Below are 24,958 nucleotides of genomic sequence, written 5' to 3'. Positions count from 1 at the left end.
CCTATCGAACAGAGTTTGCAAAAAAACAAACAAAAAACGTGTTAATTCCAATACCGAAGTGATTCAAACAGTATTTGAGATATTTTTATGACGTCTCTTAATAATAGTTAGTTCCTTAACTAATTAAAGCTCTAAGGCAGTTTTTTACAGCGTGTAAAATTAATTCAAATGGCAAAATGACGCCATTAAAAAGAAACTAGACTTGAGCTAGAATCTTAGACTTTCTACTGTTCACATTATCAAGACAACTTTGAGAACAAAATTAGAATCATTTCATGTTCCTTATAATATAGAATAAAACAAAATAAACGAAGACTAAAAACTAAATTCAATTCATAATGAATCAAAAGCAATGCTGGACCACAAATAGTTCAAACAGAAACACTCCTCCACAAAATACTCCATTAGATCTGACAGCGAGTGGACATAATAATAATGGCGTATCCATCTCAGGCGTATCATCCACATGTGCTGAGACAAGACATCTTCAACGTCATATGGAGTTACTAAGAAGTGAAAAGGCAGCCAGTTCTGGATCGTCTACCAAAGGTTACGCTCCATGTCTAAACGAAGCGATCATGCGTGAAACTGAAGCTCGTTTGGAAGAGAAAGCATTTAAAAAATTTCTGAATACAAGATAGAAATAGACTCTTCTTCCAATGTACTTAAGCAGCAATACACGTGTAGTTCAGAAACAGATTGGAACAATAGCGACTGAAATATAACTTCGTTACTTCTTTTGATTTAAATTTATTAATAAAGTGGGCCGAAATCCCGGCGGTACTGCAATACCGGGCCAACCCGCGACAAAGGTGGAGCAAGCCCCTAGCACTTCGTCTGATTCCAAAAATCAGTTTAACATTTGTTGTTCTCCAATGGAGAAACTATCAGATGTTAAGCTGATAAGAACAGATACTACACTTTGATCTTAGCCATAAGGCCGAGAAGCGATAACTAGAACAGGCAAATGGAATGCCTTTCCCCTAGGTTAATGCTAAAACTGAATGGGAATTGTAATGCAAAGCAAAGGATTTGATTCCGAATTTGACCTGCATACTTTCTGCCGTCGTAACATATTTTACATTTTACCTGGGAATAGGAATGAAACAGGAACTGCATCTCAGGTAGAAAAACATTCCTTTAAATCTGTGGACGGTGAACCTTTATAACAGCTTGGCCCTTATTCAGAACTACCTGGTGATGGAAAGAAAAGGTTGAGATCCCGTTTTAAATGCATTTGTGTACCAATCTCAGTTTGTATGTCAAATGTACTTTCCTCTACAATTCACAACTAGCTAAAGCAGTTTTTACATGGAGAGGGCCTTTTATGTTGATGGATAGTCACTCTGGCTTCTCTTCAGTTGTCGAATAAATCTTTCGCCTTTTACTAAAGATTTCCGTGGAGAGGGGCACTCTAATGAGTCTAAATTGAATTTTTCATAGTGCCTGGCGCAAGCCGGGCCAATAAGTAATACATTTAAATAGGGAAATACAGTTCAAATCTAACTCTGAATTCTTGTAGAAGCGCTAAAAATGCGATTAATTCCGCCCATCTTATTGTTGGTATATGGAAATATCGCAGAATGGGCGTAACCTACTTTCTCTTAGATTTACTTTTTATGTTTCGGAGTTCTTTGACAGATAAAAAATACCAGAAAACCAATGAGACCTTAATATTTGTAATGAGACTGAAACATAATATCAACAAGTTACAACATATTTAATAACTGAAGAACAAACTGTTTTGATTTTTAATTTATCAAACAAATTAGTCATTTGTTGGTTCTTAATATAAATTGGTAGACAATTAATTATAGACATGCAAATATTACATGTGATTCAGTCCCCAGATACATTCAGCTCTTTTAGTTCGATCCTTAAATTGTTATTTGAAAAGTGGGTTATACATTGACCCAACGCCATCAGCCATCATTTTCTTGAAGGTCAGGATTGATTTCCGAGTCATTAAGTTGCAATGGCGTTTTCAAACCACTAGAATTCGTTGGAAATCCCTCTAGGAACATGGCGGTTAGCTGGTCATGGTTTTCCTTTTGCTCGATGAGCCAACGCTCTTGTAAACGTTTTTCATGGGCATTTTGATATTCTAATAGTTTCTTTTGGTTCTTAGACGCAATGTGAAGTTGTGCCTTCTGAGAAACATTTGGAAATGTCTTGGTTAGATTTGGATAACCTTCGTCAAAATCAATTTCAGCTGAGTTCGCGGTACTAGAATCTGAAGACCCTGAATGCTGTAAGACAACGTTAATAGACTTGAAAGGATCAATTATTCCTTGGTCGTACTAACCGCATCGCTCACCAGAATATCTTGCTCACTATTTAAACTTTTCGCCAGACGTCGAGACTTCGCTTGATGATAATTTTCATCGTCGGCTGTGAAACTGTTTTTGGTGAACTTGATTTTAATAAATTGGCTCATTCTGCTTCCAACTTTTCCTTTCAAGTTTTTCAAGAGTAATGTATAAATTTTTCCTTTCGTATTTGACAACTTACTCCAAGGGCTACACAAAACTTCTGTCAGTTAGTTCAGGAAAAAGTTGGAGATATTTTACCCAACCCTAGATAGCCGATACCTTATGTCCTATTTACTTATTATTAATTATTTACTTTTTGTGCAATTTATAAGATAAATTTAAGCTGTTAATTTACAAACTATCGATCGATATCTGAATTTATATCCATTGTCGGATTATCCTTAAATTTATTTAAATTGTGAATTTGAAACGGACGGACTGAAAAACAGAAGAATTATAAATTTTTACATTATTTTACAAATAATGTGATCAAGATCTGAGTTGTTGGTATAATGTATAGTTGGGTTTATGCAGTCTGATGCATATAATAATATCTTCGGCTACAAAATATGGAATGACATTTGCATTTGAAATGCAATTATTGTAATTAAAATTCGAATAAAAATTAGTTACACTTTAGTTGCCATTTAAAGTCGCTCAAACTGTCGGCTCGAACCGACACATGTAAAATTTTGAGGGCCTCTTGTAGGATATATGATGCTTACTTAACTTGAATTGAAATTTATTAATAAAGTGGGCCGAAATCCCGGCGGTACTGCAATACCGGGCCAACCCGCGACAAAGGTGGAGCAAGCCCCTAGCACTTCGTCTGATTCCAAAAATCAGTTTAACATTTGTTGTTCTCCAATGGAGAAACTATCAGATGTTAAGCTGATAAGAACAGATACTACACTTTGATCTTAGCCATAAGGCCGAGAAGCGATAACTAGACCAAGCAAATGTAATGCCTTTCCTTTAATATAATACTAAAACAGGTTGGGAATTGTATCACAAAGCAAATAAATTCTTCTTTTATACATTTTTTTCTGCATACTTTCCGGGTGTCGACGGACTTTCACAAAATTACATAAATTATCCTTAACCATTTACCTGAAAAAGAGGATGAAACAGGCACTGCATCTCATGTAGAAAAATATTTCATTAAATTTTTGGAGTTGAATCGACTATAACAACTCGTCTCTTAGGCAGACTTACCTGGTGATGGAAATAAATGGTTGGGATCCCGTTTTAAATGCAATTTTTTGTGTTTTAAATGTCATTTCCGTTATAATTCACAACTGGTTAAAGCAGATTTTACATGGAGAGGCTCTTTCGTGGTGATGGATAGTCACTCTGGCTTCTCTTCAGTTGTCGAATAAATCTTTCGCCTTTTACTAAAGATTTCCGTGGAGAGGGGCACTCTAATGAGTCTAAATTGAATTTTTCATAGTGCCTGGCGAACGTCGGGCCAATAATTAATAAATTTTTAATTTTCTAACTATTAGTATTCGTTGCTACATATACTACTTTATTTTCGACTACAACACATTATAATCACTCCAACTTTTTAAAACAACCGGTGGTGTCTTTCTTAACTAGCTCGTTCTTTTGTTGCCCTTAATTGCACATCTATTTAGTATACACCCTTTGCTTTTGTTTTATGCCTTTTTTGCATAGCCTCATTTGGAGAGAAAGGCTTCTTGTTCTTGTGGCAGCGACCTCTTCGCTTTCATTCACAAGGCGCTTAAAATGTGAGCCTATTTACACTCAGCCAAAGTCCTGCAGTCACGTTCTTGGTTTTCCCTACACAGGATGCCAAGCTTTACAAAGCTTGAACTGACTTTAAAAGTCAACAAGCTATTCACTTAGACAAGACACTCCTTACACTCCATGCACATATCTCTCTTGTGTTTCATGTGATGCTTAGAGAGAAGTTTGTCTCCAGGTGAGAGGGCACCTGTTTAATATTTCATCTCTAAGTAGCTTGCAACTTACTGTTATCAGAGTAGAAAGCCAAGATGTTGCAGTTGTCTCAGCTTAAGATAAAAGCCAAACACAATGCAGAAACTCACACTTGGCGTCTTGCCACAATCCAATTACTATTAATTTGTTTAAGTCCTTATGAATTTCTATTAATCTTAATTGAATAAAATTTAATTGGCTTTTAGTGGACACAAAATTCATTTTCTTATCTTTAAATGGCACCATAATAATCTAGAGATTATGTGAGTCAGCCAGATACTTATTCTATATTCGTTTATTGAGTATATTCACTGGAGCATAATAAGCAGCTTTAGTCATAGAGCCATATTATTAATTAAATAATTAATGTATAAAAGACATTACTAAAGTGCTTCAGGGTACCAATAGAAGTAGGAGAAATGAAGCCACAGGGCAAGTGAGTCCCAAAATGGGTGGTTGATAGCTTCCCCCAACTTATTTGGTGGCCATAAGTGTCGAAACGAATCTATTTTTTATTAAATTCCGTTCATGGTTGATAAAATAATACATATATTATATTTGAATAATTTATACTACAGATTCATATAATCAAACTGAACTAAAAAAAGTAAATATAAAACACTGGTGATGATCATTTGGAAACCCATTCTGTAGTTCACGTCAAATAATCCGCAGTGGTAGAATCTTAATTTTCGATGACTGCAAAACATGCTAAAATTATTGAGCTGTGGAAAAGTAAAGTGATTATAATTAGTAGTTGAATAGGTTAGTGAGACTCAGCTTTTACCCTTCTATCTAGTTCGATATCCATATTATCAATGTCGCTAAAGAGCCTTAGAATCGTAGCTGTATTTTGGGCTGTACGTTCTGCAAGATCACAAACTGCAATACTTAGCCAAAAGTCCCAAGTATTTATGAATAACGCTTGTGAAAATAAGAACAGCTTTAGCGTTGTAAATGTCTTTTTTGGACTGACTGTGTGTACTATGAGAAAGTATGTGGCTACAATATTAGAACCCAAAACCGTGCACATCATCAATATCATTTGGTAGTCATAGATTCCACCAGCACGGGAATTGAGTTTCAAGAGACGTGAAAATAGTGAGAGTAGCAGGCGAAGACGTGGAAAGGCAATATGCGAATTGCCCCTCAGTTTATTGGCCAGATCAAGTAGCTCTCTATTGATGATCCAGATGTATCGATATATAAACAAGATAACCAGATAAAAGTGCATTATCACTAGAAGAATACCAACATGCACTATGCATGACATAATTAATGGAAAAACCAAATTCTTATGACCAGGCAGACCCAAATGTACAATTACAGTTGAGAGAACTTCACCAATTGTTGATAGACTTTTCTGGATCACATAATAATCGAATTTGGAAATGCTCTCTTCTAAACTCCGCTTATTGAAGTGCACTTTGTCAATTTGTATCAGTTCATTTAAAACATCGCCTAGTTCTTGGCTCTTCCAAAAAGTTCGAAAGTATGTTATACAAATGGCGACTAATCCAAAAGCTGCAACTATTATATTGATTTGCTCCAACAAACGATTTTTTAGATAAACTTCCAGTGTACTGGCCTCAGTTTGAGTGGGGCTATATACTACAAGATACCAAATTAGTCCGATATTAACGCTGAATCCATAAAATATAAGCCATTTGGAGCGCTGTAGTTTTCTTCTCTTTGCATTGAATATAAACGGAAAGAGACCGAGAGCCCATGAGATAAATAAAACTGTTCGCAAACTGAGTCCAACAAATTTCCTACGCAAAGTCATTTTAAGGACACAATTGGGACTAGAAATATTGCACAGTTGCTGCAACGAATGGGAAATGTGGACTACCACAAAAGCCAATACCCTGGTACTTATAGTTCACGAAATGTTTACACGTGGTAAACATTTCCTACTCAATATTAATAAAACAATTTAATTGGGTTTTTATCTGAAATCCTCATACCCATAATTATTGATCCAAATACTTTTTTTTTTCTAATAAGGGTAAGTGATAGTAAAAAGATTAATCTAGATTAGTGTTAATAAAAATGTAATAACAAGCTCTACCTATTGCTTAGTAACACATTTTTATTTATTTCAGTAGCCTTTCTACTTTTTTAAACTAGACTAGACTGGCCGATATGTATGCAAAACCTTTTGGTATTTACGAATAGAATGTAATCTGAGTATCTATCAAGGGACAGCTAGAAGGACACTAACGAATCTACGCTTGGATTTTAGTTACATTTTTAGGTAATGTATAATCATTTACCTATTAGTCGAACGTTGGATTTCTTAAGCTTCCGCAGGTTCTCGATATTACAACAAGGAGAACACTTTTTTACCGTCGACCTCTTAGTTTCATTAAGTTTATTTCGCATTAAAGGATTCAGGGTACTAAAGGTAAACAGAGCTTATACATATATGTTTTATGCTTTACTTTCTACAAATTCATATAATCAAACTGAACCAGAAAAATTAAGTAAAGAACGCATGTAATTAGCATTCGGTAACCCATTTGATGATTCACAGCAAATAATTTGCAGTGGAAGAACTGAAGTCTTCGATGGCTGCAGAACAAAGAAAACTCAGTAAGCTGAATTCGTAGAAATTAAAGAGAAAATCATATTACTTTTACTTTCCATACATCTAATGACTTAAACTTACTGTTTGCTCCGTTTCCACATCCAAATCGTTGATCTCATTGTAGAGTTTTAGAATTGTAGCGGTTTCCCGTGCAGTTTTCTCTGCTTGATCACAAATTGTGATGCCCAGCCAAAAGTCACAGAATTTGATTACCAATGCGAGAGAAAACATCACTGATATTATGATTGTTTTTGGATTTAGAAGTCTGGTCCAAAATATAATGAAAATAAATGAAATTATAATATTCGCAGTCAATACAGTGCCCATATAAAGTGTCATCTGATAGTCGTAGGTGTCAGTAAGCATATCATTTATATCAAGAAGTTGTCCATATAACTGCAGTAGAAGACGAACTCGGGAGGACTCTACTCGTTGCTTCAGGTCGAGGAGCTCTCTATTGATAATCCATACATAACGATAGATACAGATCGCAATTAGATGAAAATGCATTAGCGGTAGAAGTACACAAAATAAAATAATGCTTAAAAAAATAGCATTCAATACAGACAGCTGACTTCCTGGCATTATGTAATACAAACACAATGAAGATATTAACTCCAATGCTATGAAAATGAATTTGTGTATAACAAAATATTCAAACTTGGGGCATTCACAATGTGGATAGTTGCCAAAATGCACAAACTCCAAAACTAAGAGCTTATTTATAATTGTGAGTAGCTTTTGGTTATTCCAGAATGTTTTCAAGTGAATCACACAAGCTGTAACTACACCAAAAAGCCCACCAATTATTTCGATATATTTCACCGAAGGATTTCGTATGTAAACATCCATCCATAGAACATTCTCCCTCGCTCCATTCAAAAACACCGTTAGTCCGATTAGAGAGAAATTTAATACAAGCCCGTAGGCATTTAACCATTTTGAGCGTTGTAACCGCTTGAGCTTTGAGTTGAAGGTATATGGAAACAGGCCAAGTCCGACTGACCCATAAAGAGTTGATTTCAAAATAAAGTCAACCCATTTTCGTCGACGACTGGGGTAGTAGCGAAACATTGTTAATGCCCTGCGTCTAATAATGAACTGACAATTCAATCAAATTATTAAACCAAACTGGGAAAACTTTCTGATGGTTAGATAGGCCCTATAGCTTACCCTATTTTCCATTCAAGAATCGTCTAATTCATCCATCTAATGGCCACATGCGCAGAAAATGTTCTATCATTGTGGACAGCGGTTCAGGACTATCATCCTTTATTTAATTAAATTCCTATAATCAAATTGAACCATAAAGACTAAATACAAAATACTTGTGATTAACATTTGAAATCCAGTTTTGTAATTCACGTAAAACATTCGGCAATGAAAGAACCTCAACTGCTGGTGACTACAAAACCACGCAAATTCATTAACCTATTTGAAAAGTGAAAGAGATTTAAATAGATTTTTTTCTAAAATCACACAAATTTCTACTTACAGTTCGCTCCAAATCCTCCTCCAAATCTTCCATATCAGTGAACAATCGTAATATAGAGGGAGTTTGTCTTCCAGTTCGCTCTGCTAGATCGCAAATCGATATGCTCAACCAAAAATCCCAGAGGTTTATAATCATAGCTTGAGGGAACATCATGACCATTGTGATAAGTGACATCTTTTGTACGCTTAAGCTCAAGATGATAACGATAAAGCCGATTATGATGTTAGCACCTAATAGGGTGATCATGGTGCATGTTATTTGATAGTCGTAGATATTGGTCAAGCGACTATTCAAGTCCAGGAGACGGCTGTAAAGCCAAAGTAATAGCTCAACTCTGGTTGCATCCACCCGTCGACCCATTCTCAATTCACTAGCCAGATAAAGCAATTGTCTGTTGATAATCCATAAAAATCGATATATGTGAATAACAAATACATGGAAATGCATGGCCAACAAGAGTACATTCAATTGCACTAGATAGAACCAAATGGAATCCATAGAAAATGATCGACTACCCGGCATTAGAGCATAAATCGCTATCGAGGACAGCATCTCAAATACAATAGACAGAAATTTCTGTATAACGTAATATCCAAATTTCGGGCAATCGTCTAATCGAAAATGCTTAAAGTGATTATGTTGTAAAAGCAAAAGTTCATTGAGAATTCTGCCGAGTTCACTGCTTCGCCATCCTGTTCGCAGATGGACCAAACATGCGGTAGATAAGCTAATTATACCTTCAAGTGCTTGAATGTACTTTAATAGAGGATTACGTATAAGAATTTCCTTATTAACACTATTCTCATTGTCCTTGCTAATCTGCAGCAATAGCGCAATAAAGGCAAAATTAAGAACAAGTCCATAGGCAATTAACCAATTGGAACGTCTTAACTGTTTCTCCTTCGCGTTAAATAAAAATGGAAACAACCCAAGTCCCAAGGACCCATAAAAAACTCCCTTCAAAATAAAGCGAACTATTTTCCGGCGTCGACCGCGAATATGTCGAAACATCGCTATTGACTGGAAAGTAACAAAATTTAGTCTACGAAAAACATAAGCACTAATGATGATTAGCGATGGCAGATTGTCTGTAATCAGATTATCGACTTGCCATGCTTATTGACTTGGAAAGATAGAAGAAAGCATATATTTATTAAGAACAGTAGCTTTGCTTGAACTAATACACTGACATTAAAAGGAAGTTTGCAAATGAATGCACTAGAACTTCAGTTAAAGATTAGAAGGTTAGAAGGCTTCAAAGCTGTGTAAATTATTACTTGCAGTCCTCGGTAGATCTAATTCCAGACTAGTGAAAGGATGTAGTTTTCGTCCAACGATCATCGATCCTCTACCATAAGACTTGCCTTTATTACGTAACACTTAAGAGAGAACTATTAGATCATGGAAATCAAACCAGTTTTTTCGTTTTATTTTAATAAAAAGATCTTTTCAAAAATCGCCGAAAAAAGCTTATTTTTTGAACGAAATTTATTTAATTAGATTATTATGCGATTTTGTATTAACATTTCAATTCTTATAAATTCATAAAATCAAATTGAACTAGAAATAGTAAATAGAGAAAACTGGTGATATTCATCCGAAAATCCAAGCCATAGTTTACATAAAATAATCCACAATGAAAATATCGAAATTGCCGATGACTGCAGAACATGGCAAAGTCATTCAACTGCGAAAGGAATAACATTTGATCAATAATGTAATTTCATATTTATTTCATAAATTTACACTTACACTTCTCTCCAAGTGAATACTATTATGATCAATGTCGCTAAAATTTTTAAGAATCGAAGAAGTTCTCTTGCCAGTCTGCTCTACTAGTTGATAAATAGCAAGGCCTAACCAAAAGTCCCAGAAATTGATTATTACCGACAGAGGAAACGCGATCCATGAGTTCACGTTAATAAGTTTACCTAAACTAACAGTTATTACGATAGCTGTAAAAGACATCAAGATATTGGCAGCCATGAATATGACCATGAGTAGGGTCATCTGGTAATCATAGATAGCAGTTAATTTGCTGTTGATCTCTAGAAGTTGGCTGTACAGTGAGTGAAGTTCTGCAATACGAGAGGGATTAACTATCTGGCCGTTTCTTAAGCCATTTGCCATCTCCATTAGTTCTCGATTGATGAGCCATATGCAGCGATAAATGACAATCACTGCCAGGTGAAGATGTGTGGTAACAAGGAGAGCTCCCAGTTGAACAATTGTTATGCTCATGCATGCCATATGCAGAAACGGTTGCAGCTTGAAATCTTGCAACATGAATAGTTTATATATGGACATTGTTACGGATTCTAGGACAATAACGATCCCTTTGCCTATAACATATATGTCGTAGTTAGAGTTGTCCTCTTTCTTTAGGTCATCGAAATGCGTTGCAGTTAAATTTTTCAGATTATTCAGCACAAGAGATAACTTTTCACTAAACCAATAGTTTCGAATGTGTATTACAGCTAGAGTAAATAGACTTAACATTGCCAAAGTTAAGCTAATCTGCTGGGCTAAAATATTTCTTTCAAAAACCTGCTTTTGCAGAGATTCCTCATTTGGAGGTGCAGTTTTAACAGTTATCCAAATAAACACACTGTTCAGTATGAGGCCATAAACAATTAACCATTTGGATCGCTTTAATTTCTTTGTCCGAGTATTGTAGGCAAATGGGAATAGGCCAAGTGGCCAAGATAAAAACAGAATTGACCGGAGAGTGAATTGGGCATTGTTCTGACGGAAGCCGCGAACCATGGTGAACTAACCACGAAGCCTGTACTCGAAGATCCACGGAGCAAAGATATGAAAGGTTAACACATTTAATGGGATTATATAATTTAATTAATCGGGAAACTAGAAAAACCATTTGATGAGGATATTTTACTGGGGGCCATCTGCCTTTCCATTTCTTTCTCTCACTTCTTCAAACGATAATTTTAACCAAGTTTTGATGAATTGCGATTATGAGTATCTGCTACTTAACATCTCAAAAGTGTTCAAGTAGGTTCATTCGATTTACTTTCCAATTAATAAACGCTAAACGAGAGCATTTCAGTGGAGAGATAAGATATGACAGACGAGAGAATATCGACCCAAATTGATGGCTTGCATTTCATATCGGATTGATGAGTCTTTCAAGTTATGTTCAAATTAAATCGCATTCAATTAGTTTCGATTTTCGCATCCCAGACGATAATTTTAATGCCCCAATGAGCAGTAAAGATGACTTGAAGCAATATTTGCCCAATCAGGCAAAAGTGGAATTCAGCAATTTGGCAAACATTTGTGCTTAATTAAGTTTGACTCAAGTTGACTATAAGAAATGGATTCACACAAATCGAGTAAACGAATATTTTCTCCATTCGATTTTCTGTCACCATAAACTTTTTAAATGCTTTCAACTTGTTTCCCCAATTTGTTGTTCCCTTGGCCACAAATTCGCCTGCAGTTTCTGACGTTGTTTGGCAAGTTTACACTTCTTTGCAGTTATGTTTGCTGGCAAACTTTTAGGAGCTGTCACCTGTTGGCACCCTTTCCCTACCTGCTGCCGACACTTGCCACAGTGTTTTCGTTTTTCATTAAGGGAGTTCTCCCTTAGTTTTTTTTCCGTTTAATTCCACCAGTACTTGACAAGATTGCTCCATCGTTGAGCCTTACCCTGTTAAACGAGATATCGAAGAAGTATTTGATACCAGTTTATTATATCTAGAAAATTTCAATTAACTGGACGGCTTTCTCCACCTTTGGTGTATCCCGGGGAAACTCATTTTCATTATTAAACCGCATTCCCATAACAATTGAGTGGAACTGAGTTGAATCCTCGGGGAGTGCTTTGTGAGTCCCCGCAGAGGCATTTGCCACACTCGTTGCATGCAATTGGTGTTTTAATTTTTAATTGCCTCAACCACAACAAACAATAGCATGAAGTTGCACAGTGCAAACGCCTGCCAGGCTATCCAAAGTCCTTTTCCTGCTGGTTATGCAATGGCTAAATAGGAATTCAAAATTCATTTGAAGTTAATTTGAAGAGCCAGGAGAAGGATTTCTAATTTGGAATATTTTCGACTCTTCTCCATGGTATCAAATATATTTCTGTTCTTATTTTTCAGACGCAGACTAAACACACCATTGAAGCCTTTTTTGAGGTTTTCTTTCACATTCCTAGCTGTGTGCGTGATTTCATTTGAAAGCAGGCGCGAAAAAATGACACCTCAAAGGAAAAGCAAATAAGGATAAAGTTCTTTTCGACATTGCGTATACGCCCTGTAAGCCGACCTCCATTAAGTCGCCTTGCAATTAGGCAACGCCCCCTATTTTTATCCAACTTTGTGTGAACTCACATAATTAGGAGCAGACATCAGCCAACAATCCGAAACGGATGCAAAGGATTGCCTAGCCACGCTGAAGCGGCGCTGTCACAGCTCTTCATGAAGCAAGAGGCAGAGAAAGAACCGAAAATAACTTAATTAAACAAATTGTATCAAGAGATGGCCCAAGTGGGAGAATCCTTAGTACTCTGGGGGTTTCCTTTTTCACTTTTTAATGATTCGGCGTATTATAATGCTTTATTGCTCATATGCCGCGTGGCACCGACTGCTAAACGGGAAAGATGGCAATAATAAAAGCATCTTTAATGTTCCATTAAACTTGTCCCTTCGAAGTTGAGACTCGGGAACTTTAAGGCATGAAAAGGGAGACAAAAGTGAGTCGTTGTTTCCTTTGCAGCATTGAAAATGTTTTCTTTTATTGTTGTCATGTCGTGGCTTGTTTGTCGTCCTTGCTGCTGCTCAAATGGGCCAAAGTTTAATGTTTCACTTGGAAAAAGGATTCGCGAAACCTGCGGGGAAAACTTAACTCTCAAGTCGTTAAAATCAAATGGAAATGGCCTCGAGACGCGGCAGGAAACTCTGAAGGTTCCCAGCTAAAGACTTCACCTAAAACTGCAGTTACTTTTTCTGAGTTTTCCCTTTTCTCTTGTTTCGAATTATGAAAATTTCAATGAGCTGAAGGAGGAGAAAGACAACCCTGAAAACCTCATTTCAAATGCAATCGGTGCATGATTTTTGCATTTCAAACAAAAACAACCGACCACGCCCCATTTGATCACGCCCACTCTAGCAAATGAAGTGCAAAAACGTTGTTCGGGAAAATATTTGCACAACAAAGTAGCGAGAAAAAAAGGGGAGAAAATATTTTTTCAGTTGCGAATGTTCCATTTGCACTTGTCCTGAGTGGTAGGGGGAGGGGGGTGGCAACGCTCACTGAAAGTGTTGCAAACTGTGCAAAAAAAGTTATGGTAAATATTTATGAAATCTTTTTACAGCTTTTGCAAATAAAATCAAATTTCTGTTTGCTCCAACAACGAACAAGAATTCGCGTGATTCATCATTAGATTGAAGATTTTCTGAATTTTTCCTGGCTAGAGTCAGCTGACTTGTCGAAGGATTGGAATGTTGTAGTTGTTGTTGTTGTTTCGCCTGTTGTGTGTTTTCCACATCAACTCAAAGTGCAATCCTGTCTGCAGACAATGAAATTTACTGGCATATTTATGTCCTTCGATAAACTGTTTTGGCTTGTGTGAAAATCTGCTGGGAAAAACTTTTGCCCAGCATGGAAAATTGTACGAAATTGACTTACAAAGGATGAAAGATTTTGCTCGTTCGGAGATGAGGAGGGAAATTAGCTTTGGTGCAGTGAAATAAATTGCAAATTTCGAAAAGGAAATTGAAAATTTATTGGCAAAAGAAAAGTCGTTAATGGGACTTTTCTTCCTGTTGTGCCGTAGGATCTTCAAGAGATGAGTGAACGACGCGATGGCGGGAATTGATGATCCTGTTGTCAGGAGACAAACGGGTCTCATTTTGCATTACAATCAGAAACTCCCTCCGCCCACTGGAGACATTAAAAATTAGTTTTCTCTGTTTACTTGGAGCTACAACTTCGCAACATTTTCTCTTTTGGCCCGCTTTCCATTTTCGCTTCTCTCCGCGCGCTCATTTTTAATGCTGGAAAGTATGCAACACATGCAACTGAAAGTTGCCGCACAAACTTTTTCTTCTCTCTTGTTTGGAGGATGAAAGAAAGACCAGGGCCATAATAAGTTACACACAGCTCTTTCCCTCCACCCTCTCCCTTTTTTCCGAGTGCATTTTTCACCTTTTATCATTATTTGCTCACCCATTTTCCACTTTTGCTCCTGCTCGCTGGTTAAAGTTTCGTTGGAAAATGATTTCTCGGGTCTATTCAAATATGCCCAACCTCATTGGAGTGACTCAATTTGGGTTTATGTTTCCACGGGTATGCGTATCCATTAGATACTCTTTCTCTAGGCCAGAGGGATGCGCCACATGCGACTAAAGTGCGTCTAAAATATTTTGCAGATAATAAAAATTGGCAAACGGGAGAGAAATTTATGCGCTGTGAAAACTCGTAAATTTTCAATGTACGCCGTGATAAAAATCAGCAATGAAAACGCAGCGACAAAATAGAAATATAAACTTCTCTCCCCAAACTCTCTGGAAAAAGTTTTACAAGGATGCCTCGCTGATCTTTTACGGTTTCCCACTGGATCCAATGGGAGGAATATTTATGGTCCAAACAGGCGGCGGTGTCTATGGCAATAAATAAATAGCTCCTAAATATTTATGAGAAACTCGTTCAGACAATTTGTTAATTGCTTAATTTTCCGGCATGACTTTTTATATGAGTTTTTCCACAGAACTCAATCAGTTTGATTCGCTTAATGTTATTAAGCCAGCTAGAGATCTGATCTTTGAAATCACACTGAGAAACGAATCTAGGATATATCTATTCATATCCTCTTCAGTATTCCTACACATTACTTCTTCTGCAGCGATAAACATCCAAGAAAAGTCATTTTGAATTTCATTTTAAAAGATAAACACAAATCGAAGTCTGCCGCCTTCCTCCAGCATTCGACTAGCGTTTGTTCAGAGACAATTAACAGGCGCCAGGAAGTGCGAGCCAACAAGATAGATAAAAGCCAAGAAAAAGCAAAGTCAACAGCTGTATATATATATATATTCAAGATGGCATCGGTCGTTGGCTTTGGCAAACATAAAATGTAAACCCAAAATCGATGCGAAGGTCATCTCGGGTCAGCAGAGAGCATTCCGACCGAACTTTGGCGGAGCTGAATTGAAATTAATTGCAGTTCACTTCAGTTTTATGGCCGAGGAATTTGACGACTTCGTTTCGAAATAATTTGTGTGCCTTAAAGAGGAATAAAATTGTAAAACGTCGCTCAATTCCATGAGAAGGCAATGAATGTTTAATGATTTTTATTGAGCGATGGCAAACAGTGAAAACCCTCAACAAATTTGTTGTGCCACCATGCAAACTGCAACAAAGCATCCAAAAACCACCATCGCCCCCTTCCACAACCAACCCTCTTCTTCCTGCCATCGCGGCCATAAAAATTAACAACGAAATTTCCTCCTGTTAAGCGTTTTCGTGAATTATTCGAGGCGGAGAAGCATTTGGCGCAACACGAAAGCGAAACAGGGATTTTCATCCTTTTACTCCTGCACTGCCCATTCACCTTTCCTCCGGTTCGCCCCTGTTTTTTTAATTGTTGTAGTTGGCTGTTCCTGGGGTGGGTGAAGTGGGTTGAGGGTGGGGCACACTGGTTACAATGAGGGCGTGGCATGTGTGCTCTGAAAATATTTGAACAATTAACTTTTGTTTTTTGATGTGGGCCTCTGGCGGAAATTTGTGCGGTTTTTGTTGTGGACACCTTTTCATTTGAAGTGCCAACAACAACTCGGCATTAATTATGCAATCGCGAAAGGCGAGTAAAAACAAATGTCAAAATAGTGTGCAAGCGCATAAAACACGTGCAGAAAAACAGTTTATGTGAAGAAAAACTAAATCTTTTTCAACTTGAATTTAATATTCTTAATTTTGGATACTAAACTGCATACCAAAAAATGATTAAACAGTTTCGACCTCGGGTTTACCTTGCATCAAGTAGTTGACGATAGTTCATTAGGCACTTTTCAGAAACATATTTGTAATAGACATATGAATACTCATTTTTTTTAAAATATTGACATGAATTAGCAAATAGGGCAGCAAACACGGTCAAGATTTAGACTAGTCTTCTTGCTCTTTAGAGATAGAAGTATGCATAGCCATGTGAAAGTTAAAAACGAGTGTCTATTGCGGATCTATTGAAATTCATATTCAAATCTCTAACATGTATTTAGATTTTAGTTAGTGATTTAAGATTTAGTGTGACTTTCGTCCTATTATTGATACACCCAAAATATTACAGATAACTTATTCCCGTAAAGACTGTCGCTTTTTCATTTCCTACTTTTTGACTGTCCCTTTATCTTGGGTGACTTCTTCTTCTCCCATGCCCCCTTTCTATATCTATATGAGTGTCATGTGCGAGACTGTATTTGTATCTCTGTCTTAGTGCCTGCCTCTGCTGACATGAAGTTCATAAAAATATCTGCCATAATTGCAGCTAAGTCAGCAAATGTTTACTGCTGCTCACATTCCCTTTCCCTGCCGCCCTTCCCCGGCTTTCTCACCTCTCTCCATGTCTTTCTCTTCGTTTCTTTACCACTTTCCACATTGTTGTTGTTGTTGCCGTTGTTGTCTAGCCGCATTTTCTTTTCTGTTGCCTTTCCCTTTGGTTAAATATGAAATGAAAGGATTCACAAAAGCGAAGCAGGATGTAAAGTTTTATGCGCTGAGTGAAGGGAGAAAGGGGTAAAGCAGTAGAAGCCCGATGGACTTATATAAGTGTGTGTAAGCTGAAGCACTTAGTTTTATGCTCTCACATTCTGAGCTGCTGTTCAATGTGGCTAAAGTAAATGAAGTTAAGGAAAATTGTCTTCGATTGGATTGGATTGGATCTTTCCTTAAGATATTCAAAAGTGAAGGCAATGATTGATCCGAGAATCCGTGAAGTATAATAGTTTAAATAAATTGCAGAGTGAAAACAATTTCAACCTATTATTTAAACATTGTTACGCCCCTCTTCCTCTTTGGATCTCCTGTCTCAAAATGCAAATCAAAATTGCTTGCAATAAATGTCACTCACAAGTTGTAAACAAGACGAAGCAAGGATATTTGTCCTTACTCAATGTCCTTCCACTTTTCACTTTTCTTTTTTGCCGCAACAACAAGATGCAGCTAAAAAAGGGTAAAAAAAAGAAAAAGTCAAATACATAAAATGTTTTTTGTTTCCTTTTAACTTTGTCTTTCTGTCAAGACAGTAGGAGGCAGCAACATTATAGGGGCGTGGCTGATTGCACTTGTTTTAGTCACCATGAGAGGAAGTCAGAAACCAATGCTGAGAAGAAAAAACATTTAAATATCCCTGAAGTTGCTTTTCATTTTCATTGCTCTGCCCTCTTTTTGGCACTTAGTTGCATTTCCGTTTACAAGTTGCAAAACTTTTGTTTTGTTTTTGCAACAAATTGCGGCTGCTTTTCATTTGCTTTGTTTGCTCGGGTTGCTTTCCTTTTGCCTCATTTGGCAAGTTTGGAAATGTTTCTCTTGGCATTTGGTTAGACTTTCGCAAAGTGGTTGATGTTTTTTGGCAAGAAGACAGCGGTTAACTAAAGTCCTTGAAATTATTCACATTACTCAAAAAACAGTTTGTTAAGGAGTCCTCTGAATATGTCGAAGGAATTCATAGTCGAATTTCATAAAGTCATTTCAGTTCTTTCATTGTCACTTTCCCTTTTCAGTGTCAAATGAAGTGTAACATTCGATTGTTTTGCATGTTTTTGTGTTTGCATTTCGTTTCAAATTTCATTTGCATAAAAGCAATTGGAATATTGTTCCATTTGAATGGCTCATTGGCTTTGAACTTAATTTGCCTGCAATTGAAGTGAACAGTTTTTAAATAATATTCATTTATTTGAAATTGTAGTTTGACCTACTTTCATGCCTTCCTTTTCGGTATTTGCCATAATATTTTCTGGACTTTGCTGGCAAATGTCAGTTTCTTGTTGTACTTTCAATTAAACCTGACACTGTCCACTCGAATTTCGCACTCAAAGTGTGTTGATAATAATGTTCTGCCATCCAAAACCAGAACCATTCCCACATCCTTTTTGGCACATGCCGCATTCACACTTCCTGCTGGTTGCAGAGTCCGTTATCTGAACATCCGCTTTGCTTAGTTTCCTCTTCGTTCACTTTCCTCTCCCAACTGAAAGTGTTTATCATTAGCTCACATGACTTGCCAGAGGAGTTTCGCCGCTCTCATCGTCGACTCATTTGCATAGTCATACAAAATTAATTACACGCTCCGATTTAGCAGGGAAAACTGAAACTATATGGAAACTTCTCGCCTGGCTTAAAATTACTCATACGCAACCAGTTCCCATTTATTCTAATCCATTGCCTACTTTTCATGGCAACTTGGATACAGCTGCTGCTGAGAGTTCTTCTACTCTGTTCTATTATTATTATTTACTATCGAAAACTTTAAACAGGTTGCAAACATTAAATTGATTTATTTTGGCATAGGTGAAAAGTTGCCCCAACTGGAAAAATTGAATGAAAAATGCCTTTTCCTAGGACCCACCGCAGTGAAATATCTGTGAAAGTTTACAGAGATTTGTCAAGAGCCAGAAAGAACTCACGAATGTTGGAGTTCGAGCAAGGAGCAAGTATGATGGAAAACTAGTTCAAAGGAAAACAAAAGATGAAGAGCAGTTATAAAGTGGATCCAGAGTGGATATGAAAGTGCAGTTAATTATGCGAAGTGGGCTGAGCTGCCTCATTGTTCTTCCTGCTTCCAACAAGGCAAAAAACACAGTTGCCCATTAAAAAGTTTTCAGCTGGCAATGAAATTGGCTTTAATTAACATTCAGCCACAATTTTAATTTCCCCTTCCAACAAATTGAAATTGCAATGGACAAAGTTTTTCCCAAGTCCAGCTGCAACAGTTGGTCAAAGGTAGGTTTTCATTTTATTTTATTTTGTCTTTCAATTATTTCTTCTTCGTTTTGCTTCCTCAATGACGGGAAATCACAGCTTTAATTGCTTCATTATGGCATCTCAGTTCAGGTCATTATCAGCAAGCAGAATTTCTCTCGAATCATGCTTCACATTTTACATGACCCTTTTCCCTATTCGATTTTGTCTTCATTTGGTATTTTTAATTTTTGGCACGGAATTTTTCGCGGTTTTGTTTTTATTTTCCTTTTTATTGAAAACAGACGGAAAAACTTTCCGTTCTTCTCCCTCCCTTTCATGGATGCTTTTAACGAATTCATTGATGCAAATTCAGCGTGGGCTCACTGGGATGAATGGTAAATGGTGGGCTTGTGGGCATGGTCTGATGCCTTGTAACATATTTCTTGCATGCTTCGCTAGGCGCCCACTGAACAAAGACAGAGACGAAAAACAGAAAGCTCAATCCGCTGTGATGGAATAAAGCAAAATGAAAGAAAGAAGATTTTAAGTAGGCAAAGCGAAAGAGAGACGAAAAGAAACAAGAATCAGAGCAGAATAGAATGCTGAAATATATCTTTATCACATTTGCATGAATTGCCTCCCAAGGCTAAGAAACGCGACAAGTGCTTCAACTAAGAGTAAAATAATAAAATAATGAAGCTATTGAAGTGAATTGTTTCGATATCGCATTGTTTTCTGTTGCTCTGAGCTATTAGCACTTATCTGAATAAACAACAACAAGTGCACTTTTATCTCTGCTTCTTTACCTCTTATCTCGAACACCTTTGAAACTTATAACCATAGAACGACATGACATTGAAGCACTCGTGACTCCCTCGCAGCAGGTGAGATATTCATGTACCGCATCATATTCCCGGGCAACTCAGCATTAGCATTTCAAAGGGGCTAGAACATTCAAATTGAGATGACGCCTCTAAAAGCCACGAGAGGAGGAATAGCAGCAACTAATTCTAGACATGCATTTAGGTCAACCCAAAGTGAAAAACAACTTAAGCAAATGGTTATATTGCATATTTCTGGGTACTGTTAAAGCTTATAAACCTTAGTGTAAGGGTCGAATAATTCTTTATGAGGTTCGATATGAGAATATCTACTTTTTACTACTCTAGTTGCTATTTGCATATTTGGGCTAAGAAAATTCCAAATGTAAACCAAAATGAAATATTTATTAGAGAGCAAACTGTGGTGATATTTTGCTTGGAAAACTATTTTCCTTCAACCTCAATTTGTGTATGAAATGGAAATGGATGAACTGAATGCTTGGCAGTTTTCCATTTCAATTTCAACTGTTTCTTAAAGTTCAAGGACTCAACCTTGACCGTTGCTACATTCCCTTGTGTCTGACCATGGGCAACAATCTCATTACAAATTCTGTTAGCAAAAACTAACTAAAAGCATTTTTCAACAAGATACAAAAGCATTTGCTTTGAGAGGTTGACCAAACTACGTGCAATGCTGCGTATGAGTAATTTAATGTAAGCTGAGAGGAACTTGTGACAGAAAAGCATAAAATTGTGGTAAGAAGGACTACATGGTTCTTGTGTAATCCAAAGATTTCCAAGATTTAAGCCAATATCAAGGTTGAGTAGACTTGTAGGATGTTATTTGCAGCAATTTCTCAAATGTTGCATTCGCTTCCATCAAATACACCGAAAAATGCTTTGTCTGTTGTTTTACTGAAGTTCACTTTATTGCAATGATTCAAGGCCTTCAATGTGCCAAAATGCTCCAATCAACTGCACATCAACATTCTCATCCTCTTTCGCCTTGACTGCCCTGAAATGCGGGCAATAATGAAAGTGCTGACAATGTGAACCGAATCGAGGCTCTAAATTGCAAAGTGCACCTTGTTTCTCCCATCCTCTCTGATCTCCGAGTCCTGGCTCTGGTCCCCACCCAGGGCGACCACAACACGCTGCAGTTTAGTAGAAAGTGGCATGGCATTTGGGACTAGGGCGAGCATCCAAGCTGATGCTCTGCGTGCATGGAATTTTAAATGGCTACCAAAAACAGGCAGCTCCCTCTATCAATGTTCCATCTAGAGAGAGAAAGAGGGAATACTAGGTAGGTATTTCTGGTATTTCTCTTGTTACTTTGACCTGCATCTGCTCATTAATTTTTGGCTAGCCTATCTAGGGTTAAACATTGTTGCCCTCCAATGCTTTTCGAGAGTTTGTTTCTGTTATTTTAAATTGATTGCAGGTCTCAATTCGAACAATTGTTTGTCGATTCTCAATTGCCTAAAAGTGATCGGAAGGAAGGGAATATTCAAGTTGAATGTCTGCGGTTTCGTTAGCCCCAAATCAACCCAAAACATAGATGACAATTGACCTACAATCCTCACCACAAATCGAAGCCAAAACACCGAGAAATCAATACAAAGTTCTCGACTCACTGGCAACATTTAAAATCTGTTGCAAAACACTGTCAACATGTTGCTGGGAATGTTCTCTCTCTTTTTCACTTAGGGCAAATCTCCCTCAGATAAAACCGAGCTGTGAAAAAGCTTTTCCGACCCGATTTTCTCTCTTTTGCCATAAATTCGGTTTCAACTCATCTTTGAGACCCAACAGCCTCCAGTTACGGTCCGTCATTTGGGGGAGGTCAGCAACAAAAATTCTGCCCAAATTCTTATTATTCATGTCAACGATCCAAATGTTTAGATAAGGAGTAGAGTGGCAGCCTCCTCGAGGGGTAGACTATCCATCATGAACTCTTAGTTTTATTTTGAATTTAAATTTATTCGGTTGCCAGCATCATTTCAGGCAATTTCGTCCTCGAAGTTTGAACCATTTTGTTTGCTTTGGCATTCCATTAGACTTTGACGGCAGGAAACAATTTCAAAATTTAAATATCAATTAGATATGTTTATCGAGCAACGACAGGAGCGGATTGTGGCATTGTCCTGCCGAAAACAAATATTTAAACTGAATGATGACTTGCCATTCGTTCAACCTCTCTTAGAGATGACACCTAGTCAAAAAGTATTCTGAACATTGAACTGTATTAAGAAAGAAAACAACAAATGCATCGATTCTTAAGGTGGTTCAACCGATTAATAGAAATATTACAAGATGTTAGACAATTCCAATATATTTCTGGATTTACTCCTGCCTGTAATTTAATCATTATGACAGAAGACATATTCAGATTGGGCACACACATCAATCAATGTTCAACATGATAATCCATTGAAATGCTAAATTTCAGTTTGATTTCGAATTCGCTTTAATGATGAAAATGTGAAAGAGTTTTCCTTGAGTCTTGGGAAAACTTTTAATTGATTTGTGTGGTTGAAAAAGTTTTTGTCCTCTAAATGTTGTCCTCTCTTAATTGGTTTGTCTGTCAAAGCAAAAGAAAAAGAAGCAAAAGCAAAAGAAGATAAATCAACAGATAAACAGAATTGTGAATTTGTTTTCCCAATAAAATATTTTCGGCAAACATGTGAAAACCACGAGGAGAACTGCGAAACAAACAAATCCCTGTGGTTCGGGCAAATCCTTGCTGCAAATAGTTAAAAACAAAAGAGAATATTTGATTAAAATATTTGGACGAATCATTTGGAAAAATCGTTGCACACTTTTGCATTTTGTTTGCTAAACATTTTTTGTTGTCTTTTTTTCAATTTATTGAGAAACTTTTCATTGAAGGATTTTCCGATATTGCAACTAGTTTGCCTTGCCGTGAGTGAAAGGCAAGAAGAACTTTTGGGCTAACTTTTTAATTGCTTTCTGTTTTTGTTTTTGCGATGATTTAATTCTGTAATTCTATTTAATATTTTTCCTCTTCCCTTTTTGGCTTTACCTCTTCTCTTTGCCACAACTAATAAGCAACTTTTAATTTGATTGTTAAGTAAACTTGACTCATACTCTTGGCCGAGATCAACTTTCACTACTCAAATTTGTTTCGTCTTGGTATTTACCAACTAGTTTATATGAATATTTATTCACAGCAACAACAAAAGGATTCTCGAAGTGTTTTTCCATTCATGTAACGAGTTCATAACCAAAGACAAAAATTGTAGATTATATTCAAAAGAAATTTCACTGATATATATGTTAAGCGTGGCTCTTAAGATATTTCATCTCTCCCTTCAAGATTCTCTCATTTCCTTTGTTCGTTTCTGTGGCCCAAAAAATGGGAAAACAAGAGCCAAAAGGAAAATCTAGAAAAAGTAAGGCGATAAATGAAAACAAAGTCGACAGTAAATTTCCTTTTTCTATGTCTGTGTTTATTTCGTTTTTTCCTCTTCTCTAAATGCTTTTTCTTCTCTGAAATTTGAGGTCATGTCACAGTTCTTTCAACAGTCAAAACCTTTGTGGGAAATCCTCTGTAAAAAAGAGAAAAACAAAGCACTTTTCCTCTTCTTTGTAATGATGAAATGCAAGCAAAGTGAATGAAAACTTTCATTCTGACTAAATGATGCAGGCAGTTGGGATCGGTGGCTCCAAACGGACTAGTCTCCGGCTTTTCTTTTGAGGCCACAAATCTTTCTTTGAATGGGTTGAAGAAAAACGGTTTTCCATTCACATTGGCGGGGCTGAGGCATTAACCAAACGTTTGCCTATCAATCCCACGACTTAACGTATCGCGATTTGTTTTTGTCGACGTCGGGCAGATAGACTTCTATATAAGTGGGTGGATGTGCTCCCATTTAAGAGGATCCAGACATTTGGTGACGCGTTGTAATTGCTTTTATATGCTGAGCGGTTGGCTTACCAGGACAAAGGCGGAAAAAAGTGCACGGTAATTGTTGTTGTTGTGGAAAAATATTGTGTGGCGGGGGAGAAGAAAGGAAACGGAGCCATGCGTGTTGAGCCACCAAATAAAAAGAAAAAGCAGAAACAACAAAGAGGACCAGCCACAAAAAGGAAGCAAAAAATTTCCGCCAAACGAAGTCACATACGAGTTCAGGGGTGGACTTAGTTACGCCGGGATTGTCTTTCGATGATTCCTGGTAGATCATGGGGCAACTGCTTCACCCAGTTCGTGAAGAAGCTTATAAGGTGTTGCTTCAGGAATTCCAACTCCATTTACCATGTTTCAGTAAAAAAAGGTTTTTCTTACCTATTCCCATGACTGGGCGCATTTCGCTGTTGCTTCCGGTCGTGGGAATACATCTAGAGATGAACACATGAACACACACTCCACACACACGCACACACCCTCTGCCTCTCTCTCTCTTCCACTTGTATTCGTTTCTCTTTCCCAAAAAGAAGAAAAAAGTTGAATTAAATTATAAGGCTGCGGCAAAATAAATTTGAAAGAATAAAAATTTAAATAATGCGCCAAGCATTTGCCATAAACCGCAACTGTATGAGTGTGCATATGTGTATGAGTGTATGTGTTTGTGTGTGTATGTGTGTGTCTTTCAAATTTGATGCTCAGTTGTTGCTTTTGCCTCGCATTCACCAAAAAATTGTTGCCATTTACACGATACTTGAACGAAATGGGAAGCCCTCTCTTGCCCTCTCTTCCACCACCTATTCTCCACTCGATGTGGCATCTGTAAATAATTTCTTCTATTCAACTTGAATTGAAATCCAGATAGAACAGAGAATGTTAAATGTGTTTCTCTTTCTCTATCTGTCTTTCTCTGGCGGAAAACTTTACTCATCA

The 24,958-nt window shown here is 37.1% G+C and overlaps 3 protein-coding genes, 1 long non-coding RNA gene and 4 other non-coding genes across 12 annotated transcripts; 2 read left to right on the top strand and 6 right to left on the bottom strand.

Moving 5' to 3' along the window:
- Nucleotides 1-756: 756 nt before the first annotated feature.
- LOC137581607 (U2 spliceosomal RNA) lies at nt 757-952 on the bottom strand. The gene has a single exon (XR_011033215.1). It is a non-coding gene; the product is annotated as a U2 spliceosomal RNA (small nuclear RNA).
- A 389-nt stretch (nt 953-1,341) lies between these two features.
- LOC137581593 (U5 spliceosomal RNA) lies at nt 1,342-1,454 on the top strand. Its single transcript, XR_011033201.1, has one exon. It is a non-coding gene; the product is annotated as a U5 spliceosomal RNA (small nuclear RNA).
- A 249-nt stretch (nt 1,455-1,703) lies between these two features.
- LOC137581205 (uncharacterized) lies at nt 1,704-3,241 on the bottom strand. Of its 5 annotated transcripts, none has more exons than XR_011033101.1 (3): nt 3,038-3,241; nt 2,306-2,529; nt 1,704-2,249 (listed from the first exon to the last, which is right to left on the bottom strand). It is a non-coding gene; the product is annotated as an uncharacterized lncRNA (long non-coding RNA). The 5 variants fall into 5 exon arrangements; XR_011033100.1 differs by having other exon boundaries at nt 2,306-2,519; XR_011033098.1 differs by lacking the exon at nt 3,038-3,241 and having other exon boundaries at nt 2,306-2,670.
- LOC137581606 (U2 spliceosomal RNA) lies at nt 3,061-3,256 on the bottom strand. Its single transcript, XR_011033214.1, has one exon. It is a non-coding gene; the product is annotated as a U2 spliceosomal RNA (small nuclear RNA).
- A 404-nt stretch (nt 3,257-3,660) lies between these two features.
- Nucleotides 3,661-3,783, top strand: LOC137581597 (U5 spliceosomal RNA). The gene has a single exon (XR_011033205.1). It is a non-coding gene; the product is annotated as a U5 spliceosomal RNA (small nuclear RNA).
- A 1,063-nt stretch (nt 3,784-4,846) lies between these two features.
- On the bottom strand, nt 4,847-6,060 carry LOC137580844 (putative gustatory receptor 22a). Its single transcript, XM_068294978.1, has 3 exons — nt 6,040-6,060; nt 5,062-5,748; nt 4,847-4,999 (listed from the first exon to the last, which is right to left on the bottom strand). Exons 1-3 carry the CDS (start codon nt 6,058-6,060, stop codon nt 4,847-4,849), a joined length of 861 nt encoding a protein of 286 aa, XP_068151079.1.
- Nucleotides 6,061-6,721: 661 nt separating this feature from the next.
- Nucleotides 6,722-7,938, bottom strand: LOC137580840 (putative gustatory receptor 22a). The gene is made up of 3 exons (XM_068294973.1): nt 7,668-7,938; nt 6,946-7,442; nt 6,722-6,874 (listed from the first exon to the last, which is right to left on the bottom strand). The coding sequence occupies exons 1-3, from the start codon at nt 7,936-7,938 to the stop codon at nt 6,722-6,724; spliced, it is 921 nt and encodes a 306-aa protein (XP_068151074.1).
- Nucleotides 7,939-8,136: 198 nt separating this feature from the next.
- On the bottom strand, nt 8,137-10,666 carry LOC137580838 (putative gustatory receptor 22a). Its single transcript, XM_068294970.1, has 3 exons — nt 10,301-10,666; nt 8,360-9,379; nt 8,137-8,295 (listed from the first exon to the last, which is right to left on the bottom strand). Exons 1-3 carry the CDS (start codon nt 10,664-10,666, stop codon nt 8,137-8,139), a joined length of 1,545 nt encoding a protein of 514 aa, XP_068151071.1.
- Between the last annotated feature and the right edge of the window lie 14,292 nt (nt 10,667-24,958).

Source organism: Drosophila tropicalis, unplaced genomic scaffold (assembly GCF_018151085.1).
Source record: "Drosophila tropicalis isolate 14030-0801.00 unplaced genomic scaffold, ASM1815108v1 contig_845, whole genome shotgun sequence".
In the NCBI taxonomy this organism is placed as follows: Eukaryota; Metazoa; Arthropoda; class Insecta; order Diptera; family Drosophilidae; genus Drosophila; species Drosophila tropicalis.
Note: the sequence above shows the minus strand (reverse complement) of the source record. Positions and strands in the feature narration are given on the sequence as shown.

Excerpts from the sequence above, each read along its gene's own strand:
- LOC137580840 (XM_068294973.1), bottom strand. The coding sequence starts at position 7,938 with ATGTTTCGCTACTACCCCAGTCGTCGACGAAAATGGGTTGACTTTATT. Across the intron at positions 7,443-7,667 it reads GAAATATATCGAAATAATTG|GAAGTCAGCTGTCTGTATTG; the intron begins GTGGGCTTTTTG and ends ACATAATGCCAG. Across the intron at positions 6,875-6,945 it reads ATGTGGAAACGGAGCAAACA|CTTACTGAGTTTTCTTTGTT; the intron begins GTAAGTTTAAGT and ends CTACGAATTCAG.
- LOC137580838 (XM_068294970.1), bottom strand. The coding sequence starts at position 10,666 with ATGTCCATATATAAACTATTCATGTTGCAAGATTTCAAGCTGCAACCG. Across the intron at positions 9,380-10,300 it reads TTACAGCTATCGTAATAACT|TCAATAGCGATGTTTCGACA; the intron begins GTTAGTTTAGGT and ends GTTACTTTCCAG. Across the intron at positions 8,296-8,359 it reads AGGAGGATTTGGAGCGAACT|GTTAATGAATTTGCGTGGTT; the intron begins GTAAGTAGAAAT and ends CTTTTCAAATAG.
- LOC137580844 (XM_068294978.1), bottom strand. The coding sequence starts at position 6,060 with ATGACTTTGCGTAGGAAATTT. Across the intron at positions 5,749-6,039 it reads TGACTTTGCGTAGGAAATTT|AGCCAAGAACTAGGCGATGT; the intron begins GTTGGACTCAGT and ends ACTTTTTGGAAG. Across the intron at positions 5,000-5,061 it reads ATATCGAACTAGATAGAAGG|CTCAATAATTTTAGCATGTT; the intron begins GTAAAAGCTGAG and ends ACTTTTCCACAG.